Here is a 15,015-nt window from a genome sequence, read left to right on the forward strand (position 1 = left end):
GGCGCTAAAGGATACCAAATGCCCAGGGCCGTGATGTCACTGCACCATAAGTTAAGCTACTCTGTGGCTTCCCTCCTCCTCTTTCTCCTCCCTCTTCCAATGCTGCTGCCCTGTTCCCTGGCAGGGTGTGGTTTCATGGGCCAGCATCAGTGGAGGGAAGTGCAGCATTTCCCTCATCCGATGCTCATACTGAGACTGGGCAGTAACATTAAAGGAGAGAGGAGGGCACTGGCTTGGGAACAGGGCATAGACGGTGAGGGGGGGTCAATGACCGAGGGGTAGGACATGAGCTTGGGTGCTGTAATCTCTTGAGCTGATCCTATGTAAATGTAGCCATAGCAGGTCAGTAGCACTTACGAGGGGTGTGGAAGAAAAAAAAGGACATCATCCACGGAGCCCCAATACGGAGGGTGAAAGGGTTAGTATCACTTTACTGCCCGCACCGCTCATGTGCAAGTGCCTTCCTATCCAACTCCAGCTCGCAAGGTCATCAGTTCTTTGCCCAAGTGAAGAAGCCAAGAAGGGGAGGTGGGCTGGTTATAAGAATATCTGCTTGCCATTTCTGGATAACACCTGTTATGGTAAGTAACTGTGCTTTATCCTTAGACAAGCAGGCAGCTTTAGTGAAGGGATGGAGGGAGAGTTTGGTTCTAAGAACTCAGAAAAATTCAAGTTGCCTCACAAAAACCTAGACCTAATGTCTGATACGAGAGCGTGGAGGGAAGAGAAGGAATATTAAGAGAACTCCATGCTTTATTAGAGGTGAAAAGAGGATTCTGAGAAAATCTATGTGAATGGAGGCTAGGAAAATAATAAAGGACCTCCTAGAGGCAGATGAATCTAAATATAGGCAATGGAGACGCCAAAAAGATTCAAGAATCAAATAAGATAGAACTACTGACAAATGCACCCAAATGGAGCAGCAGACCAAATGAGCAGTTGAAATTAATCATGACCCAGAATAGATGCAAATGAAAAAGGCAAGAAATTTTGTAAGCAACGAAAGCATGATTCTCATGAAAAGAATAGCCTTAGGGGATAAAAAGGAGTAACTATCCTAGAAGGAAAGAAAAGCCGATGCTATGAAATATAAAATTAGAATGACATAGTGACTTACCGTGGAGAAAAGAACCTCCTGATAAAAAATATTTTTATTATAGATTTTTTTTTTTCAAAGGCTGAAAAAGGATTGTAATAAGCCTTAAAACAAAAAAATCAGTAGAAACAGTAAGGGGAATCATATTATACAAGCAACATGCCAGTAAACACAAAGGGCTCCTTTTACTAAGCTGCGCTAGCGGTTTTAGCACGCTACAATGCAGCGCACGCTAATACCTCCATTGAGCTAGTGTTAGTTTTTCTGTGTAGCATGCGCTAATCTGCAGCGGGCGCCAAAAACGCTACCACAACTTAGTAAAAGGAGCCCAAAATCCCCTCAGAGATTTAGTAAAGAAAATGTGAACAGATTTGTTTAATATCCTTGTAAAAACAAAAAGTTGGTCAAATGTTTTGGTTTGGGGATTTTTTTTTTTTTTAAGGCTCCTCATGTGCTGAAGAACAGGAGCTTAGTAAGGTTAGAGCGTTACTAAAATGCGGTACAAAAATGGGGCCTGAACCCATGAAAGCATATTTCTAAAAGGAAAGTAGTTAAACTTTCAAACTACAGTCTCCTGTTAATGGCGTGTTAGAAACTTGGGAATCGAAATTAGAGAATGACACGGATTACAAAATTAATCACCGTTTCCCGTCCCCGCGGATAACTGCGGGAAACCATCTTCATGTCATTCTTTAAGGAGAGAGGGAAGAATCAGAGTATGAATGGCCACAACCACTGGCCCGCAAGCTTTGCTTTGAAGAATGCTGGTGTAGAAGGATTGAAGTTGAGATAGACACTACAGAATGACAGTCTCTGGTATCCAGAGCAGATATTGTGATGTCATAATGCCTAATTCCACCAGTGCCTAAGAGCCAATCACATCAGTGATGTCACAATGGCTTCTTTATCCTTGGCTCACATAAGAATCAGAGTATGAATGGCCACAACCACTGACCCGCAAGCTTTGCTTTGAAGAATGCTGGTGTAGAAGGACTGAGGTTGAAATAGACACTATTTGTTTCCCACTCTGCTCAAACATATTGTAATTTCTCCCCCTACTTATCCTAATGTTTCCAATTTGTCTTGTAATTAGTTTATGTTTTTAATATATTGCAACTTTTATATATTGTAATTTTAATCATGTGTTAATCGCTTTGAAATTGATAAAGCGATCAATCAAATACATATTAAACTTGGAAACTTGGAAACTTAGAAAATGACATATGATTATTTCCCGCGGTTATCCGCGGGGACGGGAACGGTGATGAATTTTGTCACCGTGTCATTTTCTAATCGAAATATATAAACTGTAATCCCAGTAAAAATAAGGAACGAAGAAACAAGCCATGATAGATGTGCCCCGAGTAGTAAATATGTGCCACATGAAAACACATGTACCCAAGAAGGTGAACAGGAAAAACCAAGTAACAAATCCTTGTCAATGAACTCCTGTACCCTCTTACTTTGCTATAGAAGAAGGATCATGGGTAACATAGCTTAGCCGTGTGGTACCCCACAAAATCAAAGAAATTACTTCTGAGCCAGTGGCATCAACTGAAGGTAAAAAGATACCAGAGAATTGATAGGCAATGTGCCTGCGGAGTTGAGGTGAAGAGGAGGCACCATGACCAAGTAACATTGAGTGGGATCAAAGGTGCCACAAGTGTCAAAGTGTGAGTGCCTGAAAAGGCAATGTGCTTCAGAAACGACAACCTGTTTCGTTCAGAAAGCCATGCATTGATATGGTTGAAGTATCGGTTACAGAAAGGCGTGCATCAAATATCGATATCATGTACTGATGTCTACCAGTACCGGCAAGTCCCAGTTGCTGGAAGTCTGACTCCAGACCTATATGTTGAAATAAAGAAAAAGAAACAAAAGAAGAAAAACTTTGACATTAATCAATAGCTGTGGCGCTGGTTAAGCTACTAATAAGCCATTATCCACAAGAGGCTACACCGATGTGCAATGAAACAGATACAGAAAGGAGCAGGTCCAAGTCCAATATGTAGAAAAAAAGTCCTTTATTTAACAATACCCATTGTGGACCACATTTCACCTGCACAAGGGTTTCAGAGCACCAAAAGGGGAGTATTAGATCTAAAGCTCCCAACTGAATGATTGGTATACTATACACTTCAGCTAAAATCTCAGCCTAGCACAAGCTGTTAGAAACAGCTGCAGCAATCAGTGCTCCTGCTCCCTTTTGGTGCTCTGAAACCCTTGTGTGGGCAAATGTGGTCCACATCAGCTATTGTTAAATAATAGACTTTTTTTTTTCTACATGTTGGACTTGATTCTGTTCCTTTCTCCAAGTGCACTGTACAGCTACAGGTTAACAGTCCTTGCTTTGAGGGTCTTATAGTTCAGTCAAGACAGAGACAAGACAAATAATAATAATAATAATAATAACTTTATTTTTCTATACCGCCATAATCTTGCGATTTCTAGGCGGTTCACAATGAAGAATAGCTGTACAATCAGCGAATTACAGTAAATTAAATAGATAGGAGGTCACTGAGCGGTCAGTGATTACAGGTGCAAGGTGGTTAGAAGCAAAAGTAAACATAGGTTGCAGTATAAGAATTAACTATTATACATAATACATTGAAAATGGTCAGACACCAGCGAGTATCTGGGTAACCATTGAGGAAAGGAAAAATTATTATTATTTTTTTTTTTTGTAAACAAAGAATGTAGGATACCTAGTATGAAGAAGAAATTCGGGGTAAGGTGTGGGAGTTTTGTTCGCGGGGAGAAAGTCTGGCTAGGACATGAATTTCTTAAACAAAGTGGTCTTTAATTCTTTCCAGAAGACGCTGTAGGTCAGCCTAGCTACATCCATGAAATAACCTAGCCAAGATTGCTGTCTGGCAGCTTGGAACTTGAAGGTTCTGTCCAGGAAGATTCGATATCTACAGCCTGCGATTTTCGGGTATGCAAAAAGGTTGCGGTTTCTGGTAGATCTAGTGGAGGAGTAGAATTTGAAGTGGGGTAGAAGGTAGTTGGGGGCTATTCCCCAGATTAGTTTGTAGCAAAAGCTGTATAAAGTTTCAGGATATTTATTTGTTACGGTAATTGAGGCTGTGTTCAGGAAGAGCTAGGTTCTAAAGGCAGCCTCCGAAAAGTAGGGTGTTTTCTAGGATTTGAATATGACCAGAATGGTATTATAATGCACAAACTCAAAGTCAATTCTAGGCACCAGGTGCAGCAGTGTGTAAAATGCAGGGCAGAGAGTTGGAAAGGTGGGAGAAAAGCAGAAATGAGGGAGGGGTATGGGAGAAAGAGAGAAAAGGCAATTTGGTGCTGTAAAGTGCAGGTTCAGTATTTGTAAGAAAAGCTTGGACTATATACAGAAGTAGCTGGGGAGCTGATATAATAAGCTACTGTACAACTTTTTCAGTTGATTTTTCATGCTGAAGATGGGTCTAGTAATGTTTAAAATGAAGTTAAATTTGAGAGAAAAGATAAGTCATGCTGCTGAATTTTGATTAGACTACAGCAGAGATAAATGGAGACCTCTGAGGATGTTGTTGCAGTAGTCTAGAGAGGAAGTAGCCTAATGGTGTGAGCAATGGGCTGAGAACAAGGGAAGCCCAGCTCAAATCCCACTGCTGCTCCCTGCCATGTCACGTAAGCTTCTATTGCTTTGGGTACAAAATTTGTTTTTAAGTCCTCCAGGACAGAAAAAATACCTACTCTACCTGAATGTATAGCAACTGCTCACTTAATGACCGAGTTTGTCTGAAGATCGCTCCTGCCCCCCAGACCTTAAGACCCGGAACCCTTCCACAGTTTACCTTAAAGCCCTGGTGGTCTATCGATGAAGCAGGGCAGGAGTGATCTTCCTATGCTCCTGTCCCATGAAGGCTGTGATCAAAAATGGCTGCCGCGAGTGCCCGCGATAGTCTCATGAGTTCCTGCAGCCTCTTGAGACTGCTGTGGGAACTTGCGGCAGCCATTTTTAATTGTGGCTTTCACAGGGCAGGAGCGTAGGAAGATCGCTCCTGCTCCGCTTGACAGAGGTCGGAGAGCTGGTCATAAGTTCGGGCGATCGTTAACCAGGTAGGTCATTAATCTCCTCTTTTACTAAGGCGCACTAGCCGATTTAGTGCGCGCTAAATCGGTTAGCGTGCCTTAGTAAAAGGACCCCTAAGTGAGGAGTAGCTGTATGCTGCTTTGATGGCTTATAGGCAGCATGAAAGAAATGACACTTCTCCCTCCATATTCGCGGTTTCAGTACTCGCAGTTTTGTTTATTCAGGATTTTTCACATGCTGACTCTTACCCCCCCTGAAATTACACAATGAGTAAAGTACTGTACTGATAAAAAGTTTGGTGCTTCCCAGCTTTCACAATCGCTGCTACCCTATGTGCACAGAGACGATGAGGATGAAGACACTGCCTGAGTATTTTTTTAGTACTCTATATTCCAGTATTGAACTTTTTTTTTTACCTTGTTGAGATAGTACAAAGAAATATAAAGTACTGTATTATTATTACTGTACACTCCTGTATTGTTATGCAATAAATAAAATTGTTTTCCACAAAAATCGCGAATATGATCATTGTTTGTTGTTCGTAATTTCGATATATTAACGGTGGCTGTTCCAAAAAACCCGCGAATAACATATAAAAAGTTATTTGCAGTTTTCCCGTATTTGCGGTTATGTTCCGGCCCTAACCACTGTGAATACAGAGGGAGGAGTGTACAATAAAATTTAAAAAAGAAGGGATGGATTTTGATGTTATTATAGAGGAGAATAACACATTCTAGTGGTTTTTTAACATCATGCAAAGATAATGTTGTATATTGAAATCACTAAGTCATTTCCCAATTAGATATGTTTTCTCAACATATAGGACCTGATTTTGCATTAAATATGCAATCTGATAAGTGTGGAGATATAGTGGCAGTTTCTTTAAAGTCATTTCTTTTTTTCAGGTCCTGCCACTGATGCTGTTACAGATAAAATTCATCAGATCAGCAGAACTCTTGAGGATTTTGCCATTTGTCCTGATCTCAGAATTGACCTTTCTAGGGTTGGAAGGCAAGACTTTGATTTGGAGAACAAGTTCAAGCCTTTCCGGGGTACTGTATATTTTGAATCAATCAGCTGTTTACCTACCTCGCAGAACACATCGCTTGATGTAGAAGACTGTCACCTCGTGTACTTAGAGTTAAGGAGAACTATGAATGAAGTGAGGGGAGTGGTTGTGAGTTAGGGGCCGAGATTTGCTTCCTGGACTCTTGTTTGGCATTTCATGATGACTAAGGCTCAGAAAGAAGTGCTCAACAGCAGCACTTACCAAGAAGGCATGGGAAATCCAAGTACATATCCCTCAGCCGGAGAGTTATCACTGAGGCCCCCAGACTGCAGAATAGAGATGAGGGAATATAAAAAAGGAATAGCCTTGGATGCCGTAAATAAAGGCTCACACTGTATGTAAATCAATTTGAGTGCGGTTGTAGAAATTACAAAAAGACGGTATACAAGTCCAATCCCTTTCCCTTTAAGTTCTGCAGTCTGAGCTTGAGCTGACACCTAGTGCACTTCTAGTGCACGCACATTCTTCTTGCATACATGAGAAGTGAGCATTCTAGGTGCTGTAAGAATCAACAGAATCAGTCCATTAGCAGGGCACTTCTATAAAGTACATGCTAATAGCACATGCCAATTACACAAGTGAATCGTTAAATTATGTCCATAAATAGCAAAAAAATCTGCCAGCTGGGTGTCTGCCATCAGACAACACCATTTGGATCCTGCCAGTTATTTGCAGGTTCATTTGGACATTTTTGTGTATTTCTTAGCTCATGGTATTTATTTATATCTAAGTTTCCAGGCAGGTCCTGTTTAAAAATTACTTATATGCTGTATTCAGGTTGTTTTCCCCTTAACTACAGTGCTATTCTCTATTTTGTAACCACAGTGGAAATAGTGGATTCAGTGGAAGTTTACCTCAATTTACTTCGTGGCCTCTTTGACTTTAACGCAATCAAAAGCTTGCTGACTGGGCCCGATCAGATTAAAATAAAGATTGATGCCATGCATGGAGGTAAGAGTCTGTGCTCAAAGTGGGATAACCTTGGCTATGTATAGATATTAATATGGAAATGTCTCTTGCATTTTATGGATATGTTGAAAATGTAAATAAGTGTCAGGAGTGGAAGACAGAACTGGTGAAAGAAGTTTGCATTTGTGGACACTAATAGGTGCCCGTGGGAGTTAAGATCATTAGCGCATATTATCTGCAGCTCATATCATGGATTTTTAAAATGTTTACAGAACATTCTAGTTTATAAACTGCTTCTACAGAACAGAATCTAGGGCTGACCCAATCATGAGACAGATGAGGCAGGTTCTTAGGAAGGGTAGATCATAATGATTGTTAATAGTGTTAATTTATCAAAAAATATACAAGCTGAATATCCAAAAAATCAAAAAAATTAACAACAAATATTCAAAGTAAAGCTGCTAATAGTGGAAGGTAGCAGGCTGAAAGGCAAGTATCTAACATGGAGAAAAAGACCTCAGTGTTTCAAACATGGAGAAAAAGACCTCAGTGGGAATACTGAGTTCATTATTTGAAAATTGTGTCTGGTTCCTTACTGGAGCAACGGATATCTAATTCCACTGCCTGGTGGGAGATGAATGGAAGATAAGTGCAAGTTTCTTACAGTTTTTTGCTGTTATTTGCAGTTTAAATTGTGTATTTTAAACTGTATTCTTGTAAACTTTTCTTATGGAGTTTTTTGACCTAGGATGTGTTTTGTATGACAGTTTATAACTGGTCATATAGTTTCTTGGTTGCTTCCTTGAAACACTGAGGTCTTTTTCTCCATGTTAGATACTTGCCTTTCAGCCTGCTACCTTCCACTATTAGCAGCTTTACTTTGAATATTTGTTGTTAATTTTTTTGTTAATAGTGTTAGCCAGCTTTTACTGTTAATAATCAGTTCCAATATAGTTTATGAATTAGATATTAAAACAGTAAGATGGCCATTTTTGAAAAGGATGTCTAAGTCCGATTTGGGTGGAATCCGCAAGACATCCAAATTCAGAGGCTCAGAAACATCCATTTTTGAAAGGCAAATTGCTACACATCCAAAAACTTTTTTTTTTTTTTTTTTTTTAAATCGCCTATTTAGACGGCTTGGCCGACAGGACATCCAAAGGATGTCCAGCCTTAGGACGCCTAACTCTATACCCTATTTTCGACCACAGAAACGTCCCTAGTCCAAAACTTCCAAACCCAGAACATTTGGATGTGGGAGGGAACAACATTGTAATGGACTGGCCACATAGACATCCCAACAAAACAGTGGGGCACCTTAGAGGGTGCTACTGTGAACTTCACATAAAGGGTTTCAAATATACATCTCACCATAACCCCCTTATAATTTATGGTGAGCCCCGCCCCCACCAAACCTACTATACCCACCTGTCTACCACCCCAATAGATGGAACTTAGATATTTTAGGCTAGATCTGTTTTAAAAGCATCTAAGTGCCACAAAGGCACCCAAACTAAGTAAGTAATGATCCCCCTTACACTCCCCCAATAGTCACTGACCCCCCCTCCCACCTCACAAAATTTGAATGAAAGAGTACATACCTGTATCTAGAACAGCAACATCTGGTATGGGAAAGCCTAGCAGACTATCACACAGGTGTCTTAACTAAGTAGCCTAGTGAGTGGGTTAGTGAGACATAGAGAGGAGGACCCAGGCCCATAAACCACTCTAACTACTACATTTATGGCGGAAATTGTGAGCCCACCAAAACCCTACTCCAATGCCATATAGGTGCCACCTGTAGCCATAAGGGCTATTGGGGTTGTAGACAGGTGGCTATAGTAGGTTTTGGGGGCGTTTTGGAGAGCTCACCATACATTAGAAGGGGGTTATGGTGAGAAGTACATCTGGCACCCTTTATGTGAAGTTCACAGCAGTGCCTTCTAAAGTGCTCCACTGCTGTGTTAGAATATCTGTGTGGCCAGTCTATTTTGATGTTGGCCTCTCCCATATTGAAATGGTCTGCATTAAGATGTCTTGAACTTGGGCAGTTTCTTTGATTAAAAATGGTGAATAAAATTGAATGCCCTAAGGGTTGGATGTCTTGGCAGCCAAGACTAGGCGATTCCTCCCCTCCCCCCCAAAAAAAATGGACTTCTTGCAGTGATGCTGGTTTTGAAAATGGCCATTTTCTACATCCGCCTTCGGACATCTTGCGGGAAATGTCCAAAGTCAGACTTAGATGTCCTATCGAAAATGTCCCTCATTGTGTTTAAAATGTGGTTATACCTGATGTTGTTAAATAAGAATTTTGTTAAGAGGCTTTGCCATTCAGAATTATGAATTTATAATTACCTGGATAAAAAAAGGTTGTCTTGCTTTGAGGGAGTTTTTCTAATGTTTAGAGTTATATTGATAATGATGTTAGAAGCCTGACAATTATTAGGACTTTAATATTTGAAATTGCTGATGTTAGTTATATAATGATGCTCTTTCTAAATTGTGTGGTTTATAAATCACCTTGAGTCCCACAGAAAAGATGCAATATAAACATTTAATTATAAAATAAAATAGCATTAAGACATTATTGTACTCCATATATTCCAGTTGCAGAAATGTATGTTTTTGTGAAAATGTGTAAGAAGGATTTTTCTTTTTTTAGTGATGGGACCCTATGTAAGGCGGATTCTCTGTGATGAGCTAGGAGCACCTGCAAATTCTGCAATAAACTGTGTTCCACTTGAAGATTTTGGTGGGCAGCACCCAGACCCAAACCTGACATATGCTACTGCTCTCTTAGAGGCTATGAAAGGAGGAGAGTATGGGTTTGGAGCTGCTTTTGATGCAGATGGAGTAAGTATTATTTTTTACCATTTCAATATGGGGAATTGAGTCAGTGGTTGATCCAACGTCATGAATTGAAACAGACATTTATTTTCTGTTTATGTGGCAAAGAAGGGGTTAAAGTAGATCACAAAACAAGTCAAATCATCAACAGAATAAAATCACAGTCAGTTGCCAAAATTCAAACAATTTTCCAATTTGGGGGGTCTATATTTAGACTTCTATCATCTTCTTTGCTTGTTCTGTCTTCTCTTACTTCCATTTCTGACTCCTTATTCATGTCGTTCTCATTCTCCTTTTCCTGTTTCAGTGTGCTCTCTTCACCCTTCCTCTGCCTTTATTTCCCTCGATTCCTCTCTCCCCCACTCACTGAATCCAGGGTTCTCTTTTTTTCTTAGCTCTGCCCTCCATTCCTTGTACTCTCTTTCTGCATCCATTCTCTGTCCTTTGTCCTCTTTCCTCTCTCCCTCGCCATCATCTCCAATTGTCTCTCCTTCTCCCATCATGGCCCTTTTCATCCTCTCCTTCCAAGTCCATTCTTTTTCTTTCCCTTTTCTCCATTACATTGAAATACTTACCAGGGGGTGCTGAAAAGTTCTCAGCTCAACCAACCAACTTCCACTGTATCACTTATCTTATCTTGTTAGGTGCCAATTTGCAGAAATGTTATTCTTTGTTTTGACATTATTTCAGATCATTGAGTGAACCATATCCATGTCATTCTCTTCTTGGTTGGGCGGAGAACTTTTCAGCACCCAGTGGCCTGCTTTATACCCTTTGCTGTTGCTTCACCTTTTTTTAAGTTTCATATTTTTTTTTTTTTTAATTTTGTATAATAACATACATTCAGACAGGAGAGAATATTATTCTGGCAATTTTTTAACAAATTTTGTCATTACAAAGCAAAGGATATTTATGAAGTTGCTAAAATTAACTATCCCTAAACCACCCAATCCTTCCCAAAAGCAGAGAGTGAAATAATCATATCATCCCATTCACACACAGATACATCCATAAATATCCATTTTCCAATACCATTTAACTATTATCCACATATGTCTGAATAAGAGACCACAATCTTTTGAATTTAGCCTTTTTGCCTCTCTTTTCCATTACATTTGCCTCATATTTCCCAATTAAACATACTGAATTCCACCAAAATTGAAAAGACAAAGATGTATTTTTCCATGGTTTCAGGATGGTTTGATTAGCAATTGCAGTGAGTATTGCAATTAATCCTCTATCATCATTGGTCATATCAACCGATGCATCAAACATATTGAAAATTACTCCTGCATCCATTCTGTTATTTGTATTATATTTGATGTACAATCTCCTTTTATATTTCTGGGGGGGTTTTCTTTCCTTGTAAAAATTTCAATAAACAAATTTTATAAATGAAAATTACTCCTGCGTACGTCAAGGGAACATCTCTATGCAGCAATATTTGCACTTGGCACCAAATCTTTTTTCAATGCAGCAGTTAGCAGGAGCAGTGACAGCAGGCAGCAATTCAGACAGTCTGCTCACGCCAGCCCAAAACCTCTCTCTGATGCTTCCTGCATATGCAGAAGCAGGAAGTTATGTAAGACAGAAGACTTGGGGTTGGCGCAAGAAGGCTGTCTGAATTGCAGCCTGCTATTGCTTCTACCGCCACTACAGAAGAAAATGGCTAGGGACGGGACCACAGCACTCTGGTTGGAAAACGCTGTCATGGAGAAAAAGAGGGATAAGGGTGATATGATACAGATATTTGAAAGGTATTAATATGCAAATGAATCTTTCTTTAGAGAAGGGGAAATGGTAGAGTTAGAAGACTTGAACTGAGGTTGCATGGGACCTAACGAGACTGGAAGAATGGGCAAAAAAGTGGCAAATGAGTTTTAACGTAGAGAAATGCAAGGTCATGCATGTAGGGAAAAAGAACCCGATGTTCAGCTACAAAATGGGGGGAACACGGCTAGGGGTGAGTAACCTTGAAAGGGATCTGGGGGTGATGGTCGACACATCACTGAAACCATCGGCGCAGTGTGCGACAGCCTCAAAGAAAGCAAACAGAATGCTGGGCATCATCAAAAAGGGTATCACAACCAGGACGAAGGAAGTCATCATGCCGCTGTATCGCGCAATGGTGCGCCCGCACCTGGAGTACTGTGTTCAATACTGGTCGCCGAACCTCAAAAAGGACATGGCGGTACTCGAGGGAGTGCAGAGGAGGGCGACTAAACTGATAAAAGGTATGGAAAATTTCTCATACGCTGACAGGTTAAAAACGCTGGGGCTGTTCTCTCTGGAGAAGAGGAGACTTAGAGGGGACATGATAGAAACTTTCAAAATCCTAAAGGGCATAGAGAAAGTGAATAAGAACAGATTCTTCAAACTGTGGGGAGCCACAAGCACTAGGGGTCACTCGGAGAAATTGAAAGGGGACAGGTTTAGAACGAATGCTAGGAAGTTCTTTTTTACCCAGAGGGTGGTGGACACATGGAACAAGCTTCCGGAGGAGGTGATAAGCCAGAACTCTGTACGGGGGTTCAAGGAAGGTTTGGATAGGTTCCTGGAGGATAAGGGGATAGAGGGGTACAGATAGAACTGGAGGTAGATTATAGAAGTGGTCAGAAACCACTTCACAGGTCGCGGACCTGATGGGCCACCGCGGGAGCGGACCGCTGGGCAGGATGGACCTCTGGTCTGACCCGGTGGAGGCAACTTCTTATGTTCTTATGTTCTTATGACTTAGGAGTAATGTTAGGAACTATATTTTCATGGAAAGGATGAGAGATGCTTGGAATGCCATCCCGCTGGAGGTGGTAGAGATGAAAATAACAAAAGTCAAAAATGTGTGTAATAAATACAAAAGATTCCTATATGGAAAGATAACAGAAACTAAACAAGACTTGGGGCTCTTTTTACTAAGGTGCACTAGAATTTTTAGCGCATGCACAAGATTAGCACACGCTAGCTGAAAAATTACCGCCTGCTTAAAAGGAGGTGGTAGTGGCTAGTGCGCGCGGCATTTTAGCATGCGCTATTCCGCGCGTTAAGGCCCTAACGCACCTTTGTAAAAGGAGCTCTTAGTGGTACTTAAAAGTGATTACAGTAATAGGGAAATAAGGCTAGTACCGGGTATACCTCTATGGTCTGTACCTTGAAAATACATGTTAAATTGTAATACATGCAGGTCCTTAAAAATACCCGAAATAATTGGTTTTTCCTGTATCCCATCTTTAAAAGCTTGTCGTTATAAGAGATTTTTAGATAAGCTTTTATTGCAGTGGCTGGTGATTAAAAAAAACCCCTAACTTGGCTTGATAAAAGGGGTCCCTTGGTCTAAATCAGGTTGCAGATTAGTAATTTTAAAAATCCCATATCAAATCAGGAAGCCCCAGTATCACAATAATAAATTTGAGAAATGAACAGATTATTCCATAGCTGTGAAATCCTTCTAAATATGATTTGGTTAATAGGAGCCAACCTGCTTTCCTGAAGTTTTGAACCATGTATTGTGTTGACTTTGGTGCCCTTTCCAGAATTCTCAAACAATGAAACAAAAAATCAAAAATGTTAAAATTCACTCTCATTTCCAAAAGAAGCCAATGGAGGGAGATCAAAAGTGGGGTGTCCCTGTGCCATCTCTTACTGTAAGAAGTGACTTTTACTGTTGTATGCTGGCTCATCTGGTTTGTTAGAGAGTTCTAAAAAAAAAAAAAAAAAAAATCCCAATGTAGATAACATTTCAGTCATCTAAATGGGACAGAACTCATGTGCAATTAGTCTAAGATCTAAATGATAATAAATGGTTGGATATGATAAACATGATGAAGATTAAGTTTTTGCTGATCTCTGTACCAACCTGATTCCTAGGGTTACCATACGGCTCCAGAAAAAGGAGGACAGATTGAGACATATGGTAACCCTTTGGCTTAAGGGACAAGTTTAGTGTCCACAAAAGTCCCAGAGTAGGATGGTTTGTTACTGCTTCTCAGATTAAGCAGACATCTCCGATAACTGTTTTCCTACCTAAAGCAGATCCGTTTTATTAGGGTTAACCTTAAGTCCACTGGTTTGGACCTTAGAAAATACCAATTCAACTATAGCTGTGGCCAATCCTCAACTTAAGAAAGAAGACATATATAATCAGTTGCGTAGCGAGGGTGAGAGGAGCCCGGGCTGGTGGTACCCCTCCCCACCCTCTTCTTCACATCCCTTCCCCTCTACCTCTTTCACTTTCCTGGTGGGAGTAGCATCATCAACTTGCTGCCCGCATCAATGTCTGCTCTCCCTATGACATCATTTCCTTGGTGTGGCACCTGGAAGTGATATCAGAGGGAGAGCCAATGTTGGTGTGGGCAGCAGGTTGGGGTTGCTGCTCATTCTGGCAAAGAGCTAGAGGTACAGTGGGGGAGAAGTGAAGATATGCATGTGGCAGGGGGAGGAGTGGGATGGGGGGAGAGGAGCATGGGTGCCAACACCCCTACATAGATGGTGTCCGGGTTGGACTCCCCCTCCCCACCTCCCCTTACTACGCCACTGTATATAATATATATGCAGATTATATATCCCTCCTTGTTCTCTGATCACTGCAACAAATGGATGTAAAAATACATAAATAGTAATGTTTAGTTCAGTTTAGTAGCAGGCTTCAGAAGGTATGGGACCAATGGTACTGTTTGAAGGAGATTCCACATGTCTTGGCATGAGCAGTATGGTATGATGCATGTCATGGAGTAAATCCCAAAAGTCGCTATGGGGGGAAAGGGACTAGGCTCAGGGTTGGAAGATCAATTTCAAAGAGTCAGTTTGTTCTGCAAATTTGATTCTGACTATTACTTCTAGCCTGGGGCTAGCCTGGGGATGTTGCAGACGCTTGTAAGACCCTGAGGTAAAGACGGTTTCTCTCATCATGAGGCTAGGCTTAGGGTGCACACATCCTGGCTCTAGAGCAGACATGAGCAACTCCGGTCCTCGAGGGCCGGAATCCAATCGGGTTTTCAGGATTTCCTCAATGAATATGCATGAGATCTATTTGCATGCACTGCTTTCAATGCATATTCATTG

At 40.8% G+C, this 15,015-nt stretch overlaps 1 protein-coding gene across 1 annotated transcript in view; it reads left to right on the forward strand.

Moving 5' to 3' along the window:
* Positions 1-15,015, forward strand: part of PGM5 (phosphoglucomutase 5) — a 179,788-nt gene that overhangs the window by 30,230 nt on the left and 134,543 nt on the right. The window contains exons 3-5 of the mRNA XM_033924888.1: positions 6,041-6,187; positions 7,030-7,155; positions 9,776-9,966. Coding sequence (XP_033780779.1) covers positions 6,041-6,187; positions 7,030-7,155; positions 9,776-9,966 — 464 coding nt within the window. The remainder of the gene's footprint in view (positions 1-6,040; positions 6,188-7,029; positions 7,156-9,775; positions 9,967-15,015) is intronic.

This window comes from Geotrypetes seraphini, chromosome 1, assembly GCF_902459505.1.
Source record: "Geotrypetes seraphini chromosome 1, aGeoSer1.1, whole genome shotgun sequence".
Lineage (NCBI taxonomy): Eukaryota > Metazoa > Chordata > Amphibia > Gymnophiona > Dermophiidae > Geotrypetes > Geotrypetes seraphini.